The following is a 22,744-nucleotide window of genomic DNA, read 5'->3' as shown; positions in this document are numbered from 1 at the left end:
TGAAAGACAAGGCACAAATTGATCCTAATGAATCAATGATGCTTCAGTCCTTTAATCAAATTATCTTTTTTCAGGGTCCTTTGAGGTATCAGACTACTTGATATGTTTAGTAAGATACAACCCAAAGGGGGCACTTTATTCTTTGATGGGCTTGATCAGTGCATGTTCGTCTAAATAAAATACTCTTTGCTATCATCTGTGCCAAATAGAAGAATTTTCTTATAGCTGTGACCTAATGATCAAAAAGGAGGAGTTATCTACCAAAGTCGCAGGTCTGTCACATCATCTTTACTTTGGAATGGGTATTTTCTATACTATAGAACTGGGTGAAAGGTTTGTTTTCCAAATGAAAATGCTGCACTTTAAGATTTAGTTTTAGCCAGTTGTCATAGCACCAGCTATTAACATGTGTAAATTCACTTTGTAGTACCCAGCATATCTGAAGAGGATTCAAGTATTACAGCACCCGGTTTAAAAATGGGTGGAAAACTTGGTTAACCAAAGCTCTGGATTTTTGATTTAGAGATCAAAGTATATATCAAATAGCCAATGCCCTAGCATGGCACCCTGTGGCACCCGCAAGTTATTTTCATGCACTCCAAGGCTCTGCCTGTGTGGGTCTTGGCGGTTCTGTTCCTCAGCCAATTAGTTGCCCATCTAACTACATAAGGATGGATTTGGAGCACATTTAGCTTGTTGATAACATTGGCATGTGGTTCAGTAACAAATAATTTATCAAGGTCAAAGCAATTGGGAGGGTAGCCTAATGGTTAAGGTGTTTGCCTTACAAACACAAGGTGCAGGGTTTGAGTCACACAAGGGATAATTGGCTAGGCTTAAAATGGCTCGCAAGGGCAGTTAGCTTAGTACTAACCTATGAACATATGAACCTATACTTTATGGAAAGCATGCCCACTTTCCACAGGCATCTGTGACTCTCTCAAAGAAGCTCTACAATTAACAAGGCCAAACTGTTGAGGGTCAAGTCTACAATTTTATATTATAGTTTTTCCTGTCAGTGATGACCCATTTCTTGACATTACAGATGAAGTGCATCAGTCTGACAAGTCTGTAATTCCCAGAATTTGTCATGGGGGATGCCCTTGTCAACAGGCATTACAACTGCTATGTTCCAAACCTAAAGGATATATCTAGGAAATAAGCTTATGCTAAAGCGTTGTATGGGCAGGTCTATCACTACATTTTTAGTGCTGTATAGTAGACATCCTGGTAGGTTATCAGGTCCCAGAGAGGATGTATTTTTTGTTTTGGCAAGACCTTTTAACAAGTCCACAGCAAAAATGAACAAACTTTTTCCATGGTCATTTTTGCATTGTATGGAGTTATTAATGTCAGCATTGGATGACCATCATTTCTGTGGTGTACTTTTTCAACAAGTGTGATTGCACTGATAGGGGTTTTAGGTTCTTGGACATATGGGGGTTTGGTATAGATGTTAGCACTGAATTTGTCATCAGGATTTATGATATCCACGCAAGGAGACACACTTGATGACTTCAGAGCGATGTTGGGCATTACTTTTTAACCTTCCTGATGTGGGGAAAGAAAAAATTGATTTTTTCTTAGCTTTTTCATGCTACCTACAGTTCTACAACTATCATTAACCTATTTGTTGATATGATCAGGAAAACTCAAATATGGATCTACCCATATACCCAGGCTCTTAAACTGAATCTATAGCTTCAATCACCATGTGCTGTATAAAATATTCACCTTTCAATTTATGTCTCCCAAATCATATAGGCTTAGTTTCTGATGTATTTATCAGCATATTATACTACTGTGCCCAAATGTTTTTTTTTTCCAGACGTAATCAGCTGACCCAATTTTAAGTCATCTACATACATACTGTTGAACACCAGAGATGGGGGGGGGGGTGATAGTCTAGGTCTAGGACAGAGCCCTGTGGGGCACCCTGACTGTAACCAAAAATTTCACCTGTCCAGTTGCTGTATATTTGCCATGTCCTATTTGTAAGTCATACAGCTAACCATTTTGTCAAGAGCATATCAATATCACTGCGGTGGTGGTGCTGCTGTAGCATTGTCACCTCACAGTAAGATGCTGTCCTATTAGATTCTCAGCTAGAGCATCTTCTGTGTGGAGAGATGCGTGAATGGGCATACCTTTGTTGAAGGTTGTGCGTCAGGGCTGGCAACTCGGCATGAAAAAATCTACTACCAATCATTAGCGGACCGGAGTTCCGCTGTGGCGACCCCTAACCGGGAAAAGCCGAAAGACACAACAACAACATCAGTATCTAGTTATTCTAATTTATTGATCAAGGTTTGTGTATGAACCTGTCAAAAGTTAAAAATTTATACAAATTACATCAGAGCACAAATTTTCATTCATAGTGGTTACTAAAGAAAGGCAGCCGCGGTGGTGCAGCGGTTAGTGTTGCCGCCTCACAGCAAAAGGTTCTCCAGTTCGATCCTTAGCTGGTGTGCCTTCTGTGCAGAGTCTGCATGTCTTCCCTGTGGTTGCGTGGGTTTCCTCCAGGTGCTCCTGTTTCTTCCCATACCCCAAAGATATGCTGTAGGTGGATTGGACACTCTAAATTGGCCCTAGGTGTGTGTGTGCCTTCTGTGGAAGGTTGGGCACTGGGATGGCAACTCAACACCATAAAACTCCACTGCCAATCATGAGCAGACAGGTGATCCACTCTGGTGACCCCCAACTGGGAAAAGACGAAAGAAGAAGTGGTTACTAAATAAAATCATGTTACAGGTGGTAACAGCTCTATTTTCAACATATGCGATACCAGTTTTGACAACTTATCCAACATTCTTTCTCCACTATTTTTCTACAACATGAAAGTAGACTTAAGGGTCTGTATGACTCTGGGTTTGTCCTGCCCCCTCTTTCCCTTAAAGACAGGTTTAAAAAAAGAGTGCACTTCTCCAATCTTGAGGAAATCTCCCCAGCCTGGTAAAGGATAGATAAAAATGGTACAGTACTGTTCTGAAGTGTTCTTAGTTCATTATTACCAATTCAGCCTTTTCCCTGTGCTTTGCTTGGATCCAGGTTTGCATAGTTTAAATCTATTTTGATTTCAGTATCTGAGATTAGCAGGATGCCACTAGAACAACTCCTCAGCCCCATTGTGGAGCCAAACTGTTTTGCATAAGATTTTGTAAATATATCTATAATCTGTTCTGAAAATAAATTTTATAATCTACGCACAGTGTACATCTTCACTCCTTCCACATCTTATGCATCTATAAAATGGTTTATTATTATGCTCAATATCTTTATACAAATGTTTTTTTTTTTTTTATCTTCTCGTACATTATCTTCTCGTACAATGCTTCATTTGTTTATCCACTTTTTCCATTTCTGTATTTTATATATAAATAAATTATATATATATATATATATATATATATATATATATATATATATATATATATATATATATATATATTATATATACACACATACATACATATACACACACAATTTATTTATTATCTATTACACACACACACACACACACACACTAGAAACAGACTGGAATAATTTTGATTTAACAACATTATTAAGGAAATGCAAGTCCCCAGCCACTATTATTCTTCTCTCTTGTATTTCATACAAGAAATGTATGAAATTCTCTAGGTCATAAGCACTTGACTTTGGTGGTCTCTAGTGTCAACATATGTTATACATGTTCCAGGGTTGTATTTATTGTCAGTTACACAGTCTATAGTATTGATGTCATTGAACATGTAATAACCACAAGTCTTACAACTATCTTTGATCCCTATCCGAATACCTCTACCTGTTTTTTTGTTAGAATGTCTGTTACAGAAAAAGACATTTATACCCAGACAGAACTGGTTTCCAGTCATTGCGTAACACAGTTAAAAAATAAACAGCAGCATCATCATCATGGATTTTGTGGGAATGCAGCAAATTTTCCAATTAAAAACACTTCATTATTAATGCTCCTTAGCCATGTCTAATGCATCTTTGATGGTTGTTAATGCTATCTATAAACTGTTCAGCTTGGCAAAAAGCTTGCCTTGTGTTTGCAAATTATCTGCTGCAAAGATTCTCTTCCCTGATCTTGACAAGTGCACACCATCCTGTTGGAACACGTGTGCCCAAATGGTGCAAGTAGGTGTTTATACAAAAATATTTTCCTTCATGGTGACACGACTCTTTTCTATACATGATTTGTGAAAGATAAGTTCTAACAACAGTACAAGATATGCTAAGAGATCTGCAAATTCTCTACAGTCAAAAGTCCTTATGGATAAGATCATTTGTACCAACATGAAAAAAACATATGTTCTGTGTCCGCTCCTAACAAGCATAACACTATTCGATATTCAGTATTTACTCTGCAAATGTATGCATCAGTTTCTTTAATAATTTAATCAATTAGAAGAATATCTTTTCTGACCAGATCCGAAGACTTCTAATTCAGCATTAATCTGCTGTTATCAGTTGTTACAAAGGAATGATCTTCCTTACCATTAGGCTTATTAATCCCAGTTTTCATTGCTTATTACAATTGCGAGCAAACAACTCTCACCCAGCTGGCTTTTTACATCCACACAGTGAGCCATATTGTCAGCATCTGTCCTTCTCTTTTTTTCCTCACAGTAATGTTCTTACTTTCGAGTTTGATTTCTTCCTTTTTGCTTGCCCTGTCTCTCTTTTTTTCTACCTATCTTTAGGGAAAAAAAATATGCCTTTTTCAGTAGAAGGTTTTCTAATAGAAAACCATTATTCCCTGTAATTTGTGTATTACACAACAAAGCAGTGTCCTTTTCAGTATGTATTCTCTTTGTTTTACAGAAATGTATCCGTTTTTTTCTCTTCCTTAAGAAATTCTTCCTTTCAGTTTTCTTCTATAAGTTTGGATTCCTGAGATTGCTGAATAAATGCATCCAGAATTCTAAAGTTGTCAGTAACATTATCTTGTTTTATAGGAGTTGAGGGATATTTATAGACAAGACACATCCTTTCCTAAATATGTTCTAGTTGCACCTTGTGTAACACTACTTCTCTCATCAGTCCAGTCATTAATACATGTAACAGCAATTCTCCAAGCCATGCCAACTGCACAAGTGCAATTATGATCAGTAAGTCTAGATTTACTACTACTAGTAAACAAATCATTTTAACTTTTAACATGAGAGACAGATTCCCAGTGTCAACAGGTGTTACCTTTAAATATGTATAGTATTTATTACACTGCATAAGCTATTTGTGCTTTAGCAAATCATTAATAGCATACTCATTTAAGGAATATTTTGGAGAAAGATCACAAGCAATATACAACTAAATGTTAAATTAAAGTACAGTAAAGTTGTTGCTCTACATACAACTTGTGAAAGTCACACAAAAGTTGGATTTTCTTTACATCACACTTGAATGCGAGCAGTAGCCAACCGGGTCACAACAGCAGAACTCCAGTCCGCTAACGATTGGCAGTAGATTTCTACGGTGCAGAGGTGACAGCTCGACGCCCAACCTTCAGTGAAGGCATGCCCATTTACGCATGACTTTCAAATGCCACTCAACCGCAGGGAGGACATGCAGACTCCACACAGAAGGCGCTCCAGCCTAGAATCGAACGGGAGAACCTCTTGCTGTGAGGAGACAACTCTACTGCTGAACCACCGTGGCTTCTCGGTAGGATTGTTTACAGATCTAGATTGTCCTCTCTACAGTCTGTGTGAATTTACAGCTGACTAGGCCTCTTGGGAGGACTAGAGTTTGACTGTCTAAACCTATCCCTTTATAACAACCTACAGTGAAAATTAAAGGTAAAAAAGTATAAAGTAAAGTAAATTGTCTTGCCTACAAGCTATCCCTTTCAGGGTCAGAATCACATTTACTGGCCAAGTATGCACGCATACAAGGAATCTAACTTCGGTTTTGGTGACTCTTCCAAGTATGAATTACATAAATGACATACATGCAACTATTAAGAACAAGACAAAAAAGTAACTATACATACAAGGTGCTAATTGCAACTCACTGCAAGAAATACATACAAGGTGCTAATTGCAACTCACTGCAAGAAATACTGAAAAACTCAAAGAAACAAGTATTAACAATATCTAAACAATACTGCAGAATCCTCAGTGGTTTGGGAAAAGAATAACTCTGCCTAATTAGCTAAGTTAACCCTTTATGAACTGGATGGCCTGTGGGAAAATTACTCTTACATCTGCTTGTTTTGGTGCGTATTAATTTACAATGCCTGGCTGATGGTAATAGTACAAAAAGATGGTGGCCTGGATGTGAAGGGTCAGTGATGATCTTCCCTGACCCTTTTCATGACTCTGGAATAGTACAGATCCTGTAAGGAGGACAAAGTAGCAACAATATTTTTGGCAGACCTGACTATTCGATGTAAAGTACAGTTTTGTACCTACCATAAATGTAGATGTTCGAGGATCTCCATTGCTGCAGTCCTGACAAATGGATACTCCGCTGCCCACCATCGGCCCGAATACCAAAGGGCTAGAACCGGCGTCGGTCACGGGCGCCTGAGACTGACGTAAGTACTTGTCAGTACAAATGCGCATGACCGACGCCATAACCACAGTCTTTCTTGCCTCAGACGTCAGAATGCAAAAAAGAAAACACCACCCAAAAAAGCCCAACCTAAAAAGAAAAAGGGGGAAGGAGGGAGGGAAAATAGGACTGCAGCAATGGAGATCCTCGAACATCTACATTTATGGTAGGTACAAAACTGTACTATGTTCTGCCTCCCATTGCTGCAGTCCTGACAAATGGGTAGAATCCCAGAGCAACGGAAAAAGGGAGGCTGGCCAACTAAATAGCAGGAGGAGCTGCAGACATGCCCTGTAAGACTGCAGTGGCAAACCCAGCCCTAGACCTAGAATAAAGAGGCAAATGATAATGCTTTGTAAAGGTATGTACAGAACTCCAAGTAGCTGCCTCTAGAATGTCTTTAGCAGCTACCCCTCTCAAAAAAGCAGTAGAGGTGGCCGTAGCCCTAGTAGAATGAGGCCTGATCCCAACTGGAACCTCCTTACCATGATGAGAGTAACAAAAAGCAATACAATGGCCGATCCACTTGGAAATAGTTTGTTTCGAGACAGCTTTCCCACTTGAAGCCACAGCAAACGAACAAAACTGTTGAGATCTCCTGAACTCATTGGTTCTGAACAAATAATACCGTAACTGCCTATGCACATCCAAAGAATGCAAAACTCTTTCCCCTTCATTTTGGGGGTTAGCATAAAAAGTAGGCAAATGTATAGATTGGTTCAATGCCACATTAGAAACCACCTTAGGCAGAAAAGTAGGATTAGTACGCAAGGAAACTCTGTCCTGGTGAAAAATCAGAAAAGGTTCCACTGCCATGAGAGCCTGTAATTCAGATACCCTTCTAGCAGAAGTAACAGCCAATAAAAGCAGTCTTCCAGGACAACAACTTCAATTCAGCCATAGCTGCAGGTTCAAAAGGAGGCAGAGTCAGCTTTTCCAAAACAAAATTAAGATCCCAGGCAGGAGTAGGAGCCCTTGGGGTCTTATATTCTTTGCCCTCTAAGAAACTGTTTAAGCAAAGGATGTGAAAATAAAGGAGGATCACCATCATAGTGAGCAGAAATAGCTGCAGCATGCACTTTTATAGAAGAGAAGGACAAACCCTTGTCCAGTAACATAGTCAAATATTGCAAAGTACAACTCAAATTAGGCAACGTGACATCAAGGCCTTTAGCTGAACTCCAAAGAAAAAATCTCTTCCATTTATCAGCATAAACTTTTCGAGTACTAGGACGCCTGGCTTCCAAAAGGACATCCAAAACTTGAGGGAGCTGAAGGCCCTCATCCTCTAAAACTGAATGCACCAGGCTGTCAGGTGTAGGGATTGCACCCTGACATTGAGAAAATGATTGTTTTCTTGAGACAATAAGTGAGGAATCCGTGGTAATGGCCAGGGTGTCCCGTGAGTTAGGCTCCTCAGCAGAGGGTACCAATGTTGACGAGGCCAATCCGGCGCTATAAGGATCATGCAAGGTTTGTCCCTCCTGACTTTCAACAGGACCTTTGGAAGAAGAGGCAGAGGAGGAAAGGCATACACGTGAAGGTTGCTCCAACTGAAGGATAGTGCATCTATTTTCCAGGCTTTCGGATGAAACAGCCTTGTGCAAAACAGAGGTAGTTGGGAATTCAGAGGAGAAGCGAACAGATCTATGTCTGGAGTTCCCCAAGCCATGGTCAACTGACGAAATACCCGAGGGTCCAACTTCCATTCATGAGGATCCACCATCTGTCTGCTCAGAACATCTGCTAACGAATTTTGTGCTCCTGGCAGAAACTGTGCTCGAAGAGTGATGTGCAGATCCAAAGCAGTTTCCCATAACAGCATTGCTTGTCTGCAAAGAGGGTAAGAATGAGTTCCCCCCTGCTTGTTGATGTACCACATGACAGTTGTGTTGTCTGTTCGAATCAACACCAGTCCCGGTCGAAGTAGACCCTTGAATGCTTACTGCCAGCATCTCTTTCATGTTGATATGCAAGTGAAGCAGCTCCGGGGGCCAAAGGTCTTGAATCCATTTTCCTTTGAAATGAGCTCCCCAGGCTGACTCCGAGGCGTCTGTCGTTAATATCTGACTTGCCTCCGGTTGGGTCACAGAGAGTCCCTTGTTTAGGTGACATTCCTGAGCCCACCACACAAATTCTTTCTGAATGCAAGGTAGAATCTGAATGACAGTATCCAAATCGTGGCTGTGTTGAGTCCAAACACTTTTGAGATACCATTGTAGCTTCCTCATATGCAGTTTGGCATTGGGAAGTACTAGAATGCAAGATGCCATGAACCCCAAGGCTTGAAGGACTGTCCTTGCAGTCAGCCTGGACATTACGGATAGCTGTTGGAAGTATAGGTGAAGATTTCTTTGTTTGTCCGGGGTAAGAGATGCCATCTGAGTAGCTGTATTCAGTCTCACACCCAGAAAACACATCTCCTGTGAGGGTACTAGACTGGACTTTATTTCGTTCACAGAATACCCTAGGCATCTGAAAACTGTCATCACATACTGCAGACGTCGAAGAAGTTCGTGCTTGCCCTGAGCCAGTATTAAACAATCGCCCAGATAAGGATAAATTTGAATTCCCCTTAGCCGGAGAAAAGCTATTACTGGAGCCAGGACTTTTGTGAATACCCTGGGCGCAGTAGATAAGCCAAAGGGCAATGCAGAGAACTGATAATGCAAATTCCCAGTCCGAAACCTCAGGAATTTCCTGCAACTGGGCCTGATAGGAATGTGAAGATAGGCCTCCTTGAGATCCAAAGTCACCATCCAGTGATCTCTGCCTAGCATAGGCAACAGCTGCTGCAGTGTCAACATCTTGAATTTCGGAATTTCCAGAAAGGTGTTTAGAATGGATAAATCCAGAATGGGCCTATTTCCCTAATTTTGGCACTAAGAAAAGACGGGAATAAAACCCCGTGCCTCTGTCCACAGAAGGAACTGCCTGTATTGCTCTCAACCGGAGCAGAGAAAAAATCTGTGCCTGCGCTTCCAGTCTTTGCTGATGAGGCACATCCGGCATACCTTTGAAAAGAGGGAATGTGTGAAAATAAAACTTGTAGCCTCGAGTTATAATGTCCAATACCCATTTGTCTTGGGTAACCAAATGCCAATTCCTTTTGAAAAGTCCCAGTTTTCCTCCTAGAGGAGCTGCCAGCAAAGCAGAGTCCGGCAGCTGAAGACACAGGTCATTGGGACTGCTTCCGAAAGGACTGACCCCTGCCCACCCCAGCAGAAGGGGTAAAAGAATTCAAAGGCCTAGAAGTAACAGGGCCCTGAGAGGAAACCCTACCTCTACCACACCTCGATCTGCCCCTAGAATGAAAATCCGAAGAGGGAAAAGACCATCCCCTAGCAGGCCAATTCCTACTGAACTTAGGGGGCTGAACCTGTAAGAAGTCCTTTACAGTCTGCATAGACTTAGCTTTTTCCTCCATTTTTTTCAAAACTGATTCCACTGGAGGGCCAAAAAGAACATCAGATTGCAAAGGAGCATCCATAATGCGAGCCTTAACATGCTCTGACAAGGACTGATCTCTAAGCCAGGCATGTCTGCGAACAACAGAACTAGTAGCAGCCACCCTGGAAGAAGCTTGTAAAGCATCAAAACCACACTGCAAAGAATGCTTACCAACCTGGTCTGAAGCATGCACTAAATCCTGAAGCTCCTTACAGTCAACACCTTCAGACAAAGCATCCACTTTACATTTCAATTGACTTAGCAAATAATTCTGATACTCGAGCATATGAAATTGACAATTTAAAGCTCTCATAGCCAAAGTAGAAGAGGTATACAGCTTTTTACCCCACCTATCCAGGGCCCTAGCATCCTTGTCCAGAGGAACCGGATTCTTAACCACAGAAGCCTTAACACCTTTGGGGCCTTGAGAAATAGTTTCTGGATCAGCCCTAGGACTCTTATACAAGTACTTGTGAGCTTCCGGAACCCTGTAGTATCTATCTGGTTTAACTGGGGCAGGGGGCAGAGAATCTGGGTTAAGGGCAGCCTCAGAAAATACATCCTGAACATCCAGTACAGGGGGAATAGCCAAAGGCCTGTGCTGAGGTAAAAACAAGAATTCTCTCAGCCTTTTACAAGAATCAGAATAATCCTGGCCATCCCACTGGAAATGTTCCCTCATGGAATGCAAAGTTTCAGAGAAAGAAAAATCTTCTGGAGGGGGCGCAGAGGGAGTAGCGTCCTCAGCCTCTGAATCAGAATAGGGAGGGAAATCCTGAAGCTCTTCCACAGAGGAATCTGACTCATTGGAAGACTGAACCAGACCCTCCAACTCTGTGTCTATCCTGGGCCTCTTCACAGGGGGGGGCATGGAACCCCTAATTAAAGTAATCAAATCTTCAGCCATCTTTAACATGTGCTTCCTAGGAACAGGACCCTGGGGATTAGCACCAGCAGGGATAGACTTAAATTTAGAATGGCCTTTGCCTTGAGACGGAGGAGGTCTAACTACCCTATGAGGGGAGGAAGCCACTGACAACAAAGAAGCACCCTCAGCCTGGCCTAACACAGGAGAAGCCACTTCCTGCAGTAACAAAGGCTCCCCTAGACACACTGGTAAACTGTCAGAAGGAGCCACTGAAGCAGTCAGTGGTTCCACAGAACCGACGTCCGGAGTGGACGCCTCATCCTGTTTGGACCGCAAAGACTTATCTTTGCGCTTCTTAGAAGAAGAGGTCGTCGGAGAATCCGATGGCATGTTATAATTACAACGTTTACCAAACACCAGCCTAGCACAGTCCAACCGACGTTTAATAGTACGCGTGTTAAAAGTAGCACAAAAGCGACACCCAACAACGTCGTGCTCAGGCCCTAAACAAGGAATGCAGAGTGAATGGTAATCCCTGTGAGGAATCTGTTTACAAGAAATACAGTTATTAACTTTTTCTGACATCCGGCAACACTGAGGCAAGAAAAAGACAAAAAATGTTCCCAACAGGGTACTTAGCCAACTTAGTATCCGGTCTGAAACTCGAAAACCGACAATTCCAGAACGCCGAACGGCACTTGCAAAAACTGCTTCTGCTGAGGAGCAAGAAAGACTGTGGTTATGGCGTCGGTCATGCGCATTTGTACTGACAAGTACTTACGTCAGTCTCAGGTGCCCGTGACCGACGCCGGTTCTAGCCCTTTGGTATTCGGGCCGATGGTGGGCAGCGGAGTACCCATTTGTCAGGACTGCAGCAATGGGAGACGATGAACATCCTATCTTTGTCATGATTAGACAGAGATCCAAACCACACTGTTATGGATGAGCTGAGAAGACTTAATGACTGCTACATACAACTGAATCAACCGTTCCTGTGGGAGATTGAACTTCAGCTGTTGCTTTTATGATGGACCCTACATTGGTCGCCCACTTCAAATCAGGGCAGATTATAGATTTCAAAAACCTGAAGGATTCCACAGCAGTATTAAACAAAGAGGGGGATAACGTTGCAGTACCACTCAAAGTCCATTGTCATCTCCACAGTTTTAAGAGTGTTCAGTTCCAGATTATTCTGACAACACCAAAGGGCTCAGCCTCCCATCTGTATGCAGACTCATCAACATTCCTGATAAGCCCAATGATGGTTGTATCGTCTGTGTATTTAATAAGTTTGACAGAGGGGTCATTAGAGGTGCAGTCCTTAATGTAGAGGGAGAATAGCAGTGGGGAGAGCACACATCCCTGGGGGGGGGCACCTTTATTGATTGTGTGATAGCTAGATGTAAATTTCCCCAGTTTCACCTGCTGTTTCCTATTGGTTAGAAAATTGGTGATCCACTGACAGGTGGAAGCAGGAAAGAAAAGCTGGGGGAGTTTCAAGTGTAGTTCTGGAGTTATTGTATTAAATACAGAGTTGAAGTCCACAAATACAATCCTTGCATATGTCCCTGGGTTGTCAAAACGTTGCAAGAAATAGTGCAGGCTCATATTAACTGCATCTTCCATTGACCGGTTCTCTTGATAAGCAAACTGAAGGGGGGCCAATGAGGGAGCTATAATATCCTTCAAGTGAACCGACCAGGAAATCCACCTTAGTGTCCGACAGCCAAACTCACAATAAGGTACAGCAAAGCAAGGTAGAAACTGAAAACGCCACTGGCAAAAATGGTGCTGGAAAACCTTTTATTAATGCCAAAATTTCTCCACGTTTTCGTTGACCAAGCAACTTCATCAGATCCTTGGTCAACGAAAACGTGGAGAAATTTTGGCATTAATAAAAGGTTTTCCAGCACCATTTTTGCCAGTGGCGTTTTCAGTTTCTACCTTGCTTTGCTGTACCTCATTGTGAGTTTGGCTGTCTGACACCAAGGTGGATTTCCTGGTCTGTTTATTATTCTTTGTGGACAGTTGGTTGGTTTTCAGTGTTCATAGTGTTTTTTGCATCCTTCAAGTGAGCTAACACATGACCACTGATGTCAAAGCAACAGGTCTGTAGTCAGTCAGTCCTGTTATAGTGGATTTTTTAGGCAATGGAATGATTGTGGCTTGTTTGAAACATAAGGGAACTTTACACCGCTCTAATGATTTATTAAAAATCTAAGTAAAAACAGAAGCCAGTTGATTAGCATATGTTTTTAAACAGGAAGGTGAAACCCCATCTGGACTAGCTGCTTTCTTAATTTGTTGTCTTTTAAAAAAATGACACACATCCTCCTCAAAGATAATTAATGCAGACTGAATATGAGAATGTGTGGAAGAGAGTCATACAAGTATGAACACTGTAACCTCAAGCTCGTCAAACCTGCAGTAAAAAACATTCAGGTCATCAGCCAGATGGTAATTAGCGCAGTGTAGGGGGTGGTTTCCTGTAGTTTGCAATGTTTTGTAGGCCTTTCCATACTGATGCAGGATCATTGGATTTTTTTAGCTTTTCAAAATAGTTCTTTTTTTAGCCACTTTGAAAAATTCAAACTGACAAAATAAATCAAACAGCTTAGTCAGTGTTTATCTCTCCCTTGTTCCTTTTTATAGTGTATAGTGTTCATACAGCCCACCCTATTTCCCCTATAGTTAAAAACTTCTAGTTTTTCTAAAAGTTTAAAAATTTTCAGTTAGGCCTAGGCTTCCCTTCTTAATCCCTCTGTGTGTCTGTGTTTGTTGGGATTAATTAATTGTGTGACTGTTTGGGGTGTGTGTGAGTGTTATTTTCACTCTTTTCTTGGACTATGTCTAAAGAAGTAAAGGTCTCAGGCTTCAAGAAGTGTGACTCGTGCTGTCAGAAGATGTCTCTGACAGACGGTCACACTTCTTGTGTTTACTGCCTGGGGCCTTTACACCTGCAGGACTCCTGTGCTTTATGTCACTCTTTTAGCCAGAGAGTCCTGCAGGAAAGGAGGAATAAATTGATCCTCCGTGGCTTACTAAAGCCAGAAGGTTCACCCACTAAAACTGGGTCCAGTAAACCTTCTAAGCCACCTAAGGTTCAGGCTACAGCTTCTAAGCCTTCCCCGGTGGCTCCGACTCCTTCGGAGTCGAGATCGGCTCCGGCCGGAGCCGATCTTTCTTCTCAGGTGGTGGGGTCGGCTCCGATCGGTTCCGACACCCAATCTGCTGTCGCCTTGTCGGCTCCGGCTGGAGCAGACATATTATCCAGTATTGGAGCCGAGAAGCCTTCGGCTCCATCTGGAACCCAGAGGACGTCGGCTCCGATGGCTTCGTCCAGGAAGAGATCTCGGTCCCCTTCTTTGGAGTCTATCCACTCGGCTCCGGGGTCTCCTCTTTTGTCGGAGCGGAGTCAATCTTCGAGATCTTCCAGGCTGTCTGACCACGATTTAGAGAGGGTGGTAAGCAGGCTGTTGAAGTCGCAGGCACTGGCCCAAATGCTCCATAGCCCGTCTCAGCAGACTTCGGCTATTGCCTTACCCCTTGAATTTCCTCCTCTGACTCCCCTCCAGAGTTCGGAGCCGGAGCTTCTCGGGACAGCGACCGTGTCGGCGCCGGAACCGATACATCCTTTTTCGGCTCCATCGTCTTCGGCTCCGATCTCTTCCATGAGACCTTCCTTGGAGGGATCCGGTCGTCGAGTTTCCCTTGTCGGCTCCGAGGGGGCTAGTGGCATCGGACCCTTGTCCGACCCCGCTCTCCCTCTCGGGGCTTCGGCTTTGGTAAGCTCGGCACCGACATCGACCTCGGAGCCTTCCCTCTCAGTGGAGCCGGGAATTCCTATTTCCTCGGAACGGGAATATTCCGGCCTCCCCGGGAGGGGAGCCTTTGAGGTGATGAGGAGTGTCCTGGCACCTGAGCCAGGTCAACGGTCCATCCCTTTAGCTCCTCCCTCTACGGTGCCTGTAGACGCCTCTTGCCAGCCTCTTGCTCTCAGGCCCAGGGATCCATCGCCCCAGGTTTCCCCATTGGGAATAAACTTCCTCTTCCGAGGTGTCTCCTGATCCTGCAGGGGAACCCCCTCGGAAGAGGAAACACACAGACTCCCCTGAGTCTACTACATCTGATACCGACTTAGATGAGTCGGAGGGTTCCCCACGGTCCCCCTCTGAGGATGTCTCCTTTTCAGACATCCTTGAGCTCCTCAAACAGAGGGGGAATTGGCCCTCCATTGACCCCTCCGAGGATGAGTCGGTATACCTGGAGGCTTTTGGATCCCGACCCTCCACCTCCTGGGTGTCTCCGCCTTTCGACCCACTTATGCAGGTAGTGGCTCGGAAGGCATGGGCAGCTCCAGATTCTGTGGAACCTGTCCCCAGGAGACCATCCAAATTTATTACGGCCTCTACAGACAAGCAGTTTCTTTCTAAGGGTGTCTCTGTGGATGCTATGGTGGTGGCGGCCACCAAGAAGGAACTGCGGATCCTTCAGTACCTGTCCATCCTCCTAACAAAGATTCTAGGACCATGGACAGGTATGGAAAGCGGATGTTTTCTTCAGCGACCTTTGCTATACGTTCGCTGAACTACCTTTGTCACTTCACCAGGCTTCAAAGAGATATTCTCAAGGAACTAGGTGAAGTGGTCCAGGATCCTTCTGCTGCTGGGGCTCAAGAAAAGATTGCCTCACAGCTAGCAATCCTGAATTCCTTAACCAACTCCTCCATGCGGCTCATATCCTATGCAGCCGATGGAGCGAGCAGAGCTGCAGGCACAGGAGTGGCTCTTAGACGTCAAGCCTGGATGCGGCTTTGTAATTCTGCAGACCCCTTTAAGGTGTCCTTCACCAATACCCCCTTTGATGGTTCGGCTTTGTTCGGACCTCAGGTGAAGGAAACCTTGACCAGGTGTGAGCAGGACGGCAAAACTCTTTCTGCTGTTGGAGTCCATTTTTCCACCCCTTCTAGACCCTATCCCAAGGGTCAGAAGGGAGGGAAGATGTGGTTCCGTAAAGCCCAAGGAGCTGCGCCGGACACACGTGGTCAGTTTACCCCCAGAGGCAGAGGGGGTAACAATAATAAACGCTGCCCTAGAGGCAGGGGGGGTCCTCAGAACCAGGGCAACAGGGAGTCTCTTCCTGAGAAGCCCTTTCAGCACCCTTGAGGTGTTGCCCGACTGTCCACCCTTGGAGGCAGTCGGGGGAAGGATTTCGCTGTACCCAGTAGCCTGGCGTTCCCTTTCACAAGATTCGTGGGTACAGTCGATCATATCCGAGGGTTACAAAATCCCCTTCGAAAGGTATCCCGTACCTCACCAATCCCTTCCAGACATCTCATCCGGTCAAAGGGATTTGCAGAACAGAAGGTTTCAAAGCTCCTAGAAAAAAAGAGCCGTCCAGACTGTTCCAGCAGACCAAGTAGGATCTGGCGTCTACTTGAGATTCTTTTTGGTCCCCAAAAGGACGGGAGATTGGAGACCAATATTAGACCTGAGCAATCTAAACAGATTTGTCAAGAAGGCAAGATTCCGGATGGTCACGCTTCAGTCCATTCTGCCCTTTCTGGGCAAGGACAACTGGATGTGCTCTATAGACCTTCAGGACACGTACTATCACATAAAGATACACAGGCACTCCAGGAGGTTTCTCCGCTTTTGGCTAGGGACCAGTCATTATCAATTCAGAGCCCTGCCCTTTGGCCTCACTTCAGCCCCCAGAGTGTTTACCAAATGCATGGCAGTGGTCACAGCTCATCTGAGACGTCAAGGATTCCAGGTGTTTCCTTATTTGGACGACTGGCTCCTCTCCACCACCAAGCATCAGCTTCTTCAGAGCAGAGACTACACTCTGCAGCTTTGCAAAAGTTTGGGAATTTCAGTGAATTTCGAAAAATCTTCTCTGCAGCCTTGCCAATCTATCACCTTTATAGGCGCAGAATTAAACACCGTCAAGTTGTTAGCCAGACTAACAGGTCAGAGAATTCTGGACATCCAAAAATACGTTCGGATTTTATTGCAGAGCAGCAAAGTCAAAGCCAGATTGATACTAAAAGTTCTAGGTCTTATGGCTGCGGCCATTGTTCTTCTACCACTGGCTCGCTCCCACATGCGTCTTCTGCAGTGGATGTTATTCACTCAGTGGTCGTTCCACAGTCTTCCGATGAGACACGAAATCTTAGTCACACAATCGTGCAGGACTCATCTGAACTGGTGGATATCTTCCCCTCTTCTTCATCAGGGCCGACCATTTGTTCCCCCTCCTCCGGTTGCCACAGTCACTACGGATGCCTCTCTGATCGGGTGGGGGGGGCATTATCAGGGCAGGATGGTCCACGGGATGTGGCAACCCATAGAATACCATCTGCACATAAATGTCCTGGAGATAAGAGCGGTGCTTTTAACGTTGCAAGCCCTCAACGACTTTCTTCCCGCGGGGACTATTGCAGTGCAAACGGACAACATGTCCGTGGTCTGGTACATCAACAAGCAGGGCGGGACCAGGACCTATACGTTGTGTCGAGAAGCTCTCAGACTTTGGCAATGGGCAATCTCCTCTCATCGGTTTCTGATAGCAACGCACATCCCCGGCAGGTCCAACCTCTTGGCGGACAGGCTGAGCAGAGCCATTCTCATGCCTCACGAGTGGTCTCTCAATCAATCTATAGTGGACCAGATTTTTCTGAAGTGGGGCACACCTTGTTGCGATATTTTTGCTACACCCCAAAACAACAAGTGCCCCGACTTCTTCACCCTCTTTCCCCTACCAGGCCAACCCCTGAGAGACTCTCTAACCCAGGATTGGCCCCGGGACTTCTATGCTTTTCCTCCTTTTCCCTTGATTCCACACGTCATTCAGAAAGCCACCGTTTTGAGGGCCAAGTTGATTCTCATTGCCCCTTACTGGCCTCGACAAATTTGGTTTCTGTCTCTGCATCGTCACCTCCTGGTGCAGCCTTGTCATCTGGACCCAGTTCCGGATCTTTTGATCCACCAGTCGGGTCAACAGCACCGGGCCATTCATTCTCTCAACCTCACTGCTTGGTTGCTCCACTTTGTTCCCTAGCCAGGCTTCCTATGATCTCTGATCCTGTCAGAGATATCTTAGTAGCTTCTTTGAAGTCGTCCACCAGAACCGTTTATGCTAGCAAGTGGCGGCGTTTTCCCTTTGGGCAAACTCCAGAAATATTGATCCCTTTACTGCTCCTGTGCATTCTGTTTTAGATTTCCTGGCTGAAGTTTTTCAGTCAGGATCTTCTTCATCTACAGTAAAAGTTCAACTGGCGGCTATTTCCAAGTATCATGTTGGCTTGCAAGATCATAACATTATGTCACATAGACTATGCAAAGCCTTTCTGAGAGGAGTTTTTCTCCTGAAGCCAATAAAACATCCTCCTCCGCAATGGGATCTGAATTTAATGTTAGCATCCTTGATTTTACCACCCTTGAACCGTCTGCTTCATGTTCCTTGAAGTTATTGACCTGGAAAACTATATTTTACTGGCTGTCACTTCAGCAAGAAGGGTTTCGAAATTCAAGCTCTCTGCATCCGTTCCCCTTACTTGGTTTTTCACAAGGACAGGGTATCCTTGAGAACAAATCCGTCCTTTCTCCCCAAAGTTGTTTCTCAAACTAATATTAATCAATCTATCGATCTACCAGTCTTTTTCCCTAATTATTCTGACAGAGCTGAACAAAAGCTTCATTTTTTGGATGTCCATCGTCAGCTCAGGTACTATTTGCATAGAACGAAACAATTCAGGAAATCAGACCAATTATTTGTCTCCTATGCAGAAAACAGGAAAGGTCTCCCAGTATCAAAAGTGACCTTATCCAGATGGTTGTCTTCCACCATTTCTTACGTGTATTCGCTCAGAGGCAAGCAACTACCTTCTAAACCGAAAGCACACTCAACCAGGAGTCTATCCACTTCTGCAGCCTTTCAGGATAGACTACCCATTGATACAATTTGTGCAGCGGCCACTTGGGCCACTCCTCATACCTTTGTCTCTCATTACAAATTAGATTTGGCCTCTAGGGACAGGGCCAGTTTTGGTTCCACAGTTCTCAAGAGTCTGTTCCATTGAGCCACCCAGGATACAGGTGCTAGGGACGCGGTCCCATCCAGCAAGAATGAAGGCGAGATTGACAACTTAACATTTAGAAGTTATGTACCTACCATAACGTTCCATGTTAGTTGTCTTCTCTCGCCTTCTTTCTTGCGTCCCTCCCTCCTTCCCCCTGGCCTGGACAGATCTTGAAGAGTTTCCTCTTCTCAGGTTGTTCCCTCCTGAGTCTTCATTAGAGGACTCCTTTGTTATGGACTTGTTTTTTCCTAGTTCTACTAGGTTAGTCCTTAGCAGGGTATTTTAGCTACCAAACGAGATCTGAGGTAGTCCCGCCTTGCATCATGGGATATAGGGTTGCCTCGAGCTGGTAAAAGGAGTTCTCAAGCTAAGCAAGTGCCGAGTCGGAGCCGAGGATCGGCTCCGAACCCATCCAGCAAGAAAGAAGGCGGGAGAAGACAACTAACATGGAACGTTATGGTAGGTACATAACTTCTAATTCTATCCCCACTTCTATAGGCATCTTCCTTGGCTTGATGAAACTGTTTAAGTTTAGCAATAAACCAAGGTTTGCGGTTAAATTTTAACCAGGTCTTAGTGGAGACACATCTTCACAGAAGCTGACACAAGATGTTACTATGTCTGCCAGTTCATGCAGGTTAGCAACAGAATCTTCAAAGACATTCCAGTCTGTGCAATCAAAGCAGGAAAAGCAGTGGTAAAAAATAAAATATAAATACAAAAACATTTCTCTTACAAAGCCGCTGCACAGTCAATCACAGATTAATACAGGATTGTTTAAATAAGCTTTGGATTCAGTCACCAAACAAAGTTCCTAACCATAGGCGAGGATCACACAAAAAGTAACCAAGAGCTTAGACCTACACCTTTAACTTTCACTTCACCACCACTGCAGCTCAGCACAATGCCTGCTGCAAAAAAAAAAAAAAAAACTCACCTGAAGCCAAGAAGATCTGCAAAAACAATACATTACAGGTTGCGCCTTTTATCTTCTTCTTTCGGCTTTTCCCGGTTAGGGGTCGCCACAGCGGATCACCTGTCCGCTCATGATTGGCAGTGGAGTTTTACAGTGTTGAGTTGCCAGCCCGGCACCCAACCTTCCACAGAAGGCACACACATGCATGCACTCACACCTAGGGCCAATTTAGAGTGTCCAATCCACCTACAGCATGTCTTTAGGATGTGGGAGGAAACCGGAACACCCAGAGGAAACCCACGCGACCACAGGGAGGACATGCAGACTCCACACAGAAGGCACCCCAGCAGAGGATCTCTTGCTGTGAGGTGGCAATGCTAACCATTGCACCACCGTGGCCACCCTGCTCCTTTTTATTCTATCTAGGCAAAATCTCAGACAGGTGGTAAGGCAAGAAGTACCTTTGGAGGGGTGCCTACACACACCATAAACATAGTGGACTTTGGTGCTGATATTCTGTTAAAATGAGAATTTTTTTTAATCAATTAGGACATCCAGACAAAGCATACAAGTCAACAAGTTTCAAATATCTACCATGCTTTCTGTGCACTCAAACTGTACTAATGTTCTGCAAAGAAAGGTACATGGCACAATTTGCACGGTTATTCTACCAACACTCCATGGTGAAGTTTAGCTCAATGTTTTGGGGTTATATTTTATAAGACAATGGAGATATTTTTAACCTAAATTTGTACTGCCCAAGGCTGGTCTATCAACTCATTCATAGAGAATCACGTATAACTTAGGGTACAATCACTTCTCAAGCCAGATTTTGGACTTCACCACCAGTTAACCATTCCAAACTTAGCCTGCACATTCACAATGAGAGTTTTACACAGCTGTGTTTCAGAACTGGCAATCCTGTAACAAAGCATCACTATTGTATTAAAATGTTTAGATATTGGCCCAGGTATAGAATAAAGAGGCAGCTGCAGTTTCATAGTAATCACTTTTTGTTAATGGGAAAGTGAGAAAGAACAAAAAAGCAACAGAAAAACAGGGCAAAAGACTGCAGAAAGACAGATTACTCACAGTAGCCTCCAACTTGGTGTTGTGGCCTGTCTGTTATTAATACCATTTCAATAATATAAGCTCACCTATCAATGTGACTGCGGAGAAAGTAAAAGAAAATCTTGGAAACTCTCACTGTGGAATATTTATACACTATAGATTATTTTCCTACGTTATCAAATGCAAGCCGTTTTGCAAATATATTTATTTTATTACATAAGCATAAAGATACATATCATTTAAGACTGGGCACTCTTAAAACCAGCTACGTCTCTAAAACGTAGTCCTCACGATCATCCGTTTTTCACAGTTAAATACACATGCTGTGCACCACTGTAAATTGCATATTTAAGATACATATCCTCAGGGAAATCAAAAATGCCTTACCTGGAGCTTGGCAATCTGCACATATATTATTTCCATCCTTCTTAATCATTTCTTTCAGAGCCTTTTGGTTCCTAATCTTTTCCCCTGCCATTACTGAAAAGTTCAGTACTTCCACACGAAGTTAATTACAGTACTATGAAACAGACCCGCCTTGCCGTGGTCGCCTCACCTATGCTGGCAGGTTATGAAAGGAGGATTTGGGGGAGGGGGACACCAAATCACTGACAAGTCAGCTTTGTGAGAGTAGCGTATGGAAATTAGTATGCGATTCCTGCAACCTACAGGAAAGTAGGTGCCTCAGACTAGTCCGAACAGGTAGATCAACACGTTATTACTTCCCGAGCCAGAATTAACTGCCGCTGTCCAAGAGCGCAATGGCTGGCATTAATCCCCCCTCACCTTTCTAGACAGTGGATTTGCAGGAAGCGTTCAGCTAAACACCCGGGGCTACTTTTTTGAATCTCTTTTCCGCATTGTTGCTTTTAAAGAAACACACAACAAAACTAAGTCGGAGCTCAGACGCGCCCTCCTGCGGGTCTATTTTATTATATTTTCACCTACTTTGGGATAGCACACCTAAGCAACTCTGGTCATACCTCTTAGAGCAAGAAATCTGGACAGAGACATAAATAAAAGTGGGATAAAGGGCCAAAAATAGGGACACATTTTAAATATTGTTCTTACAAATTTAGAAAGTTGATAGAATAGCAGGTCTTGCATTAGCATGAATTTTCTGAAGGATATGAAATCTATAACTCAAACGTCTGTAATTTATTTTCTGACTTCAGTATTAAACGATTTTCAACTAGTTTGCCAAAAAAATGTTTTATGGGAAATGGACCAGAAGTATGAGGCAAAAATCTGGACATCATGTGAAAATCTGTGCAGTTGAGAGGTGCGTCTGCTGCATGCATTTTTTTTTATTTTGATAATTTCTTGACATACTTTGCAGCTGCTATCACTTTTTTATTGGTGTAGCTACTTGAACGTCTACGGAACACAGTGCTTAACCCTTACAGAAAAAGACAGAAGCTCTTGCAAGTTTTGGCCGCCGCGTATATGAGCGGGGGAGGGTAGCAAATGTTAAATATAGTAAAAAAAATAAAAAGTGTTTAAGCTCTTTTCAATCCTCCGATATACACGCGTTGGCTAAGTGCTAATGCTAAAGCTAACTCACACAGCGGACCAGTACCAAACACTTATTTTGTTTTATGAAAAAAAAAAAAAAAAAAAGAGTAATAATCCCCATGTTTTTTTTTTTTACATTACTATTTGATGCCTGGAGAGGCAGGGGCTGTCTCAATAAAGTAAAGTGAATGAGCTTCATTTTGATTGAAAGGTGAAGAAGATTGGCAATAGACAACATATCTTCAGATATTTGGTAAGTGCAGAAAGGTAGAGCTACTAGATG

The 22,744-nt window shown here is 43.6% G+C and overlaps 1 protein-coding gene across 1 annotated transcript in view; it reads right to left on the bottom strand.

Moving 5' to 3' along the window:
• Nucleotides 1–21,829, bottom strand: part of LOC122794642 (arf-GAP with dual PH domain-containing protein 1-like) — a 1,143,274-nt gene extending 1,121,445 nt beyond the window's left edge. The window contains exon 1 of the mRNA XM_044063238.1: nucleotides 21,334–21,829. Within this exon, the coding sequence (XP_043919173.1) occupies nucleotides 21,334–21,424 (91 nt within the window). The 5' untranslated portion in view covers nucleotides 21,425–21,829. The remainder of the gene's footprint in view (nucleotides 1–21,333) is intronic.
• Nucleotides 21,830–22,744: the final 915 nt, after the last annotated feature.

Source organism: Protopterus annectens, chromosome 1.part0 (genome assembly GCF_019279795.1).
Source record: "Protopterus annectens isolate FY-2018-M chromosome 1.part0, PAN1.0, whole genome shotgun sequence".
In the NCBI taxonomy this organism is placed as follows: Eukaryota; Metazoa; Chordata; order Ceratodontiformes; family Protopteridae; genus Protopterus; species Protopterus annectens.
Note: the sequence above shows the minus strand (reverse complement) of the source record. Positions and strands in the feature narration are given on the sequence as shown.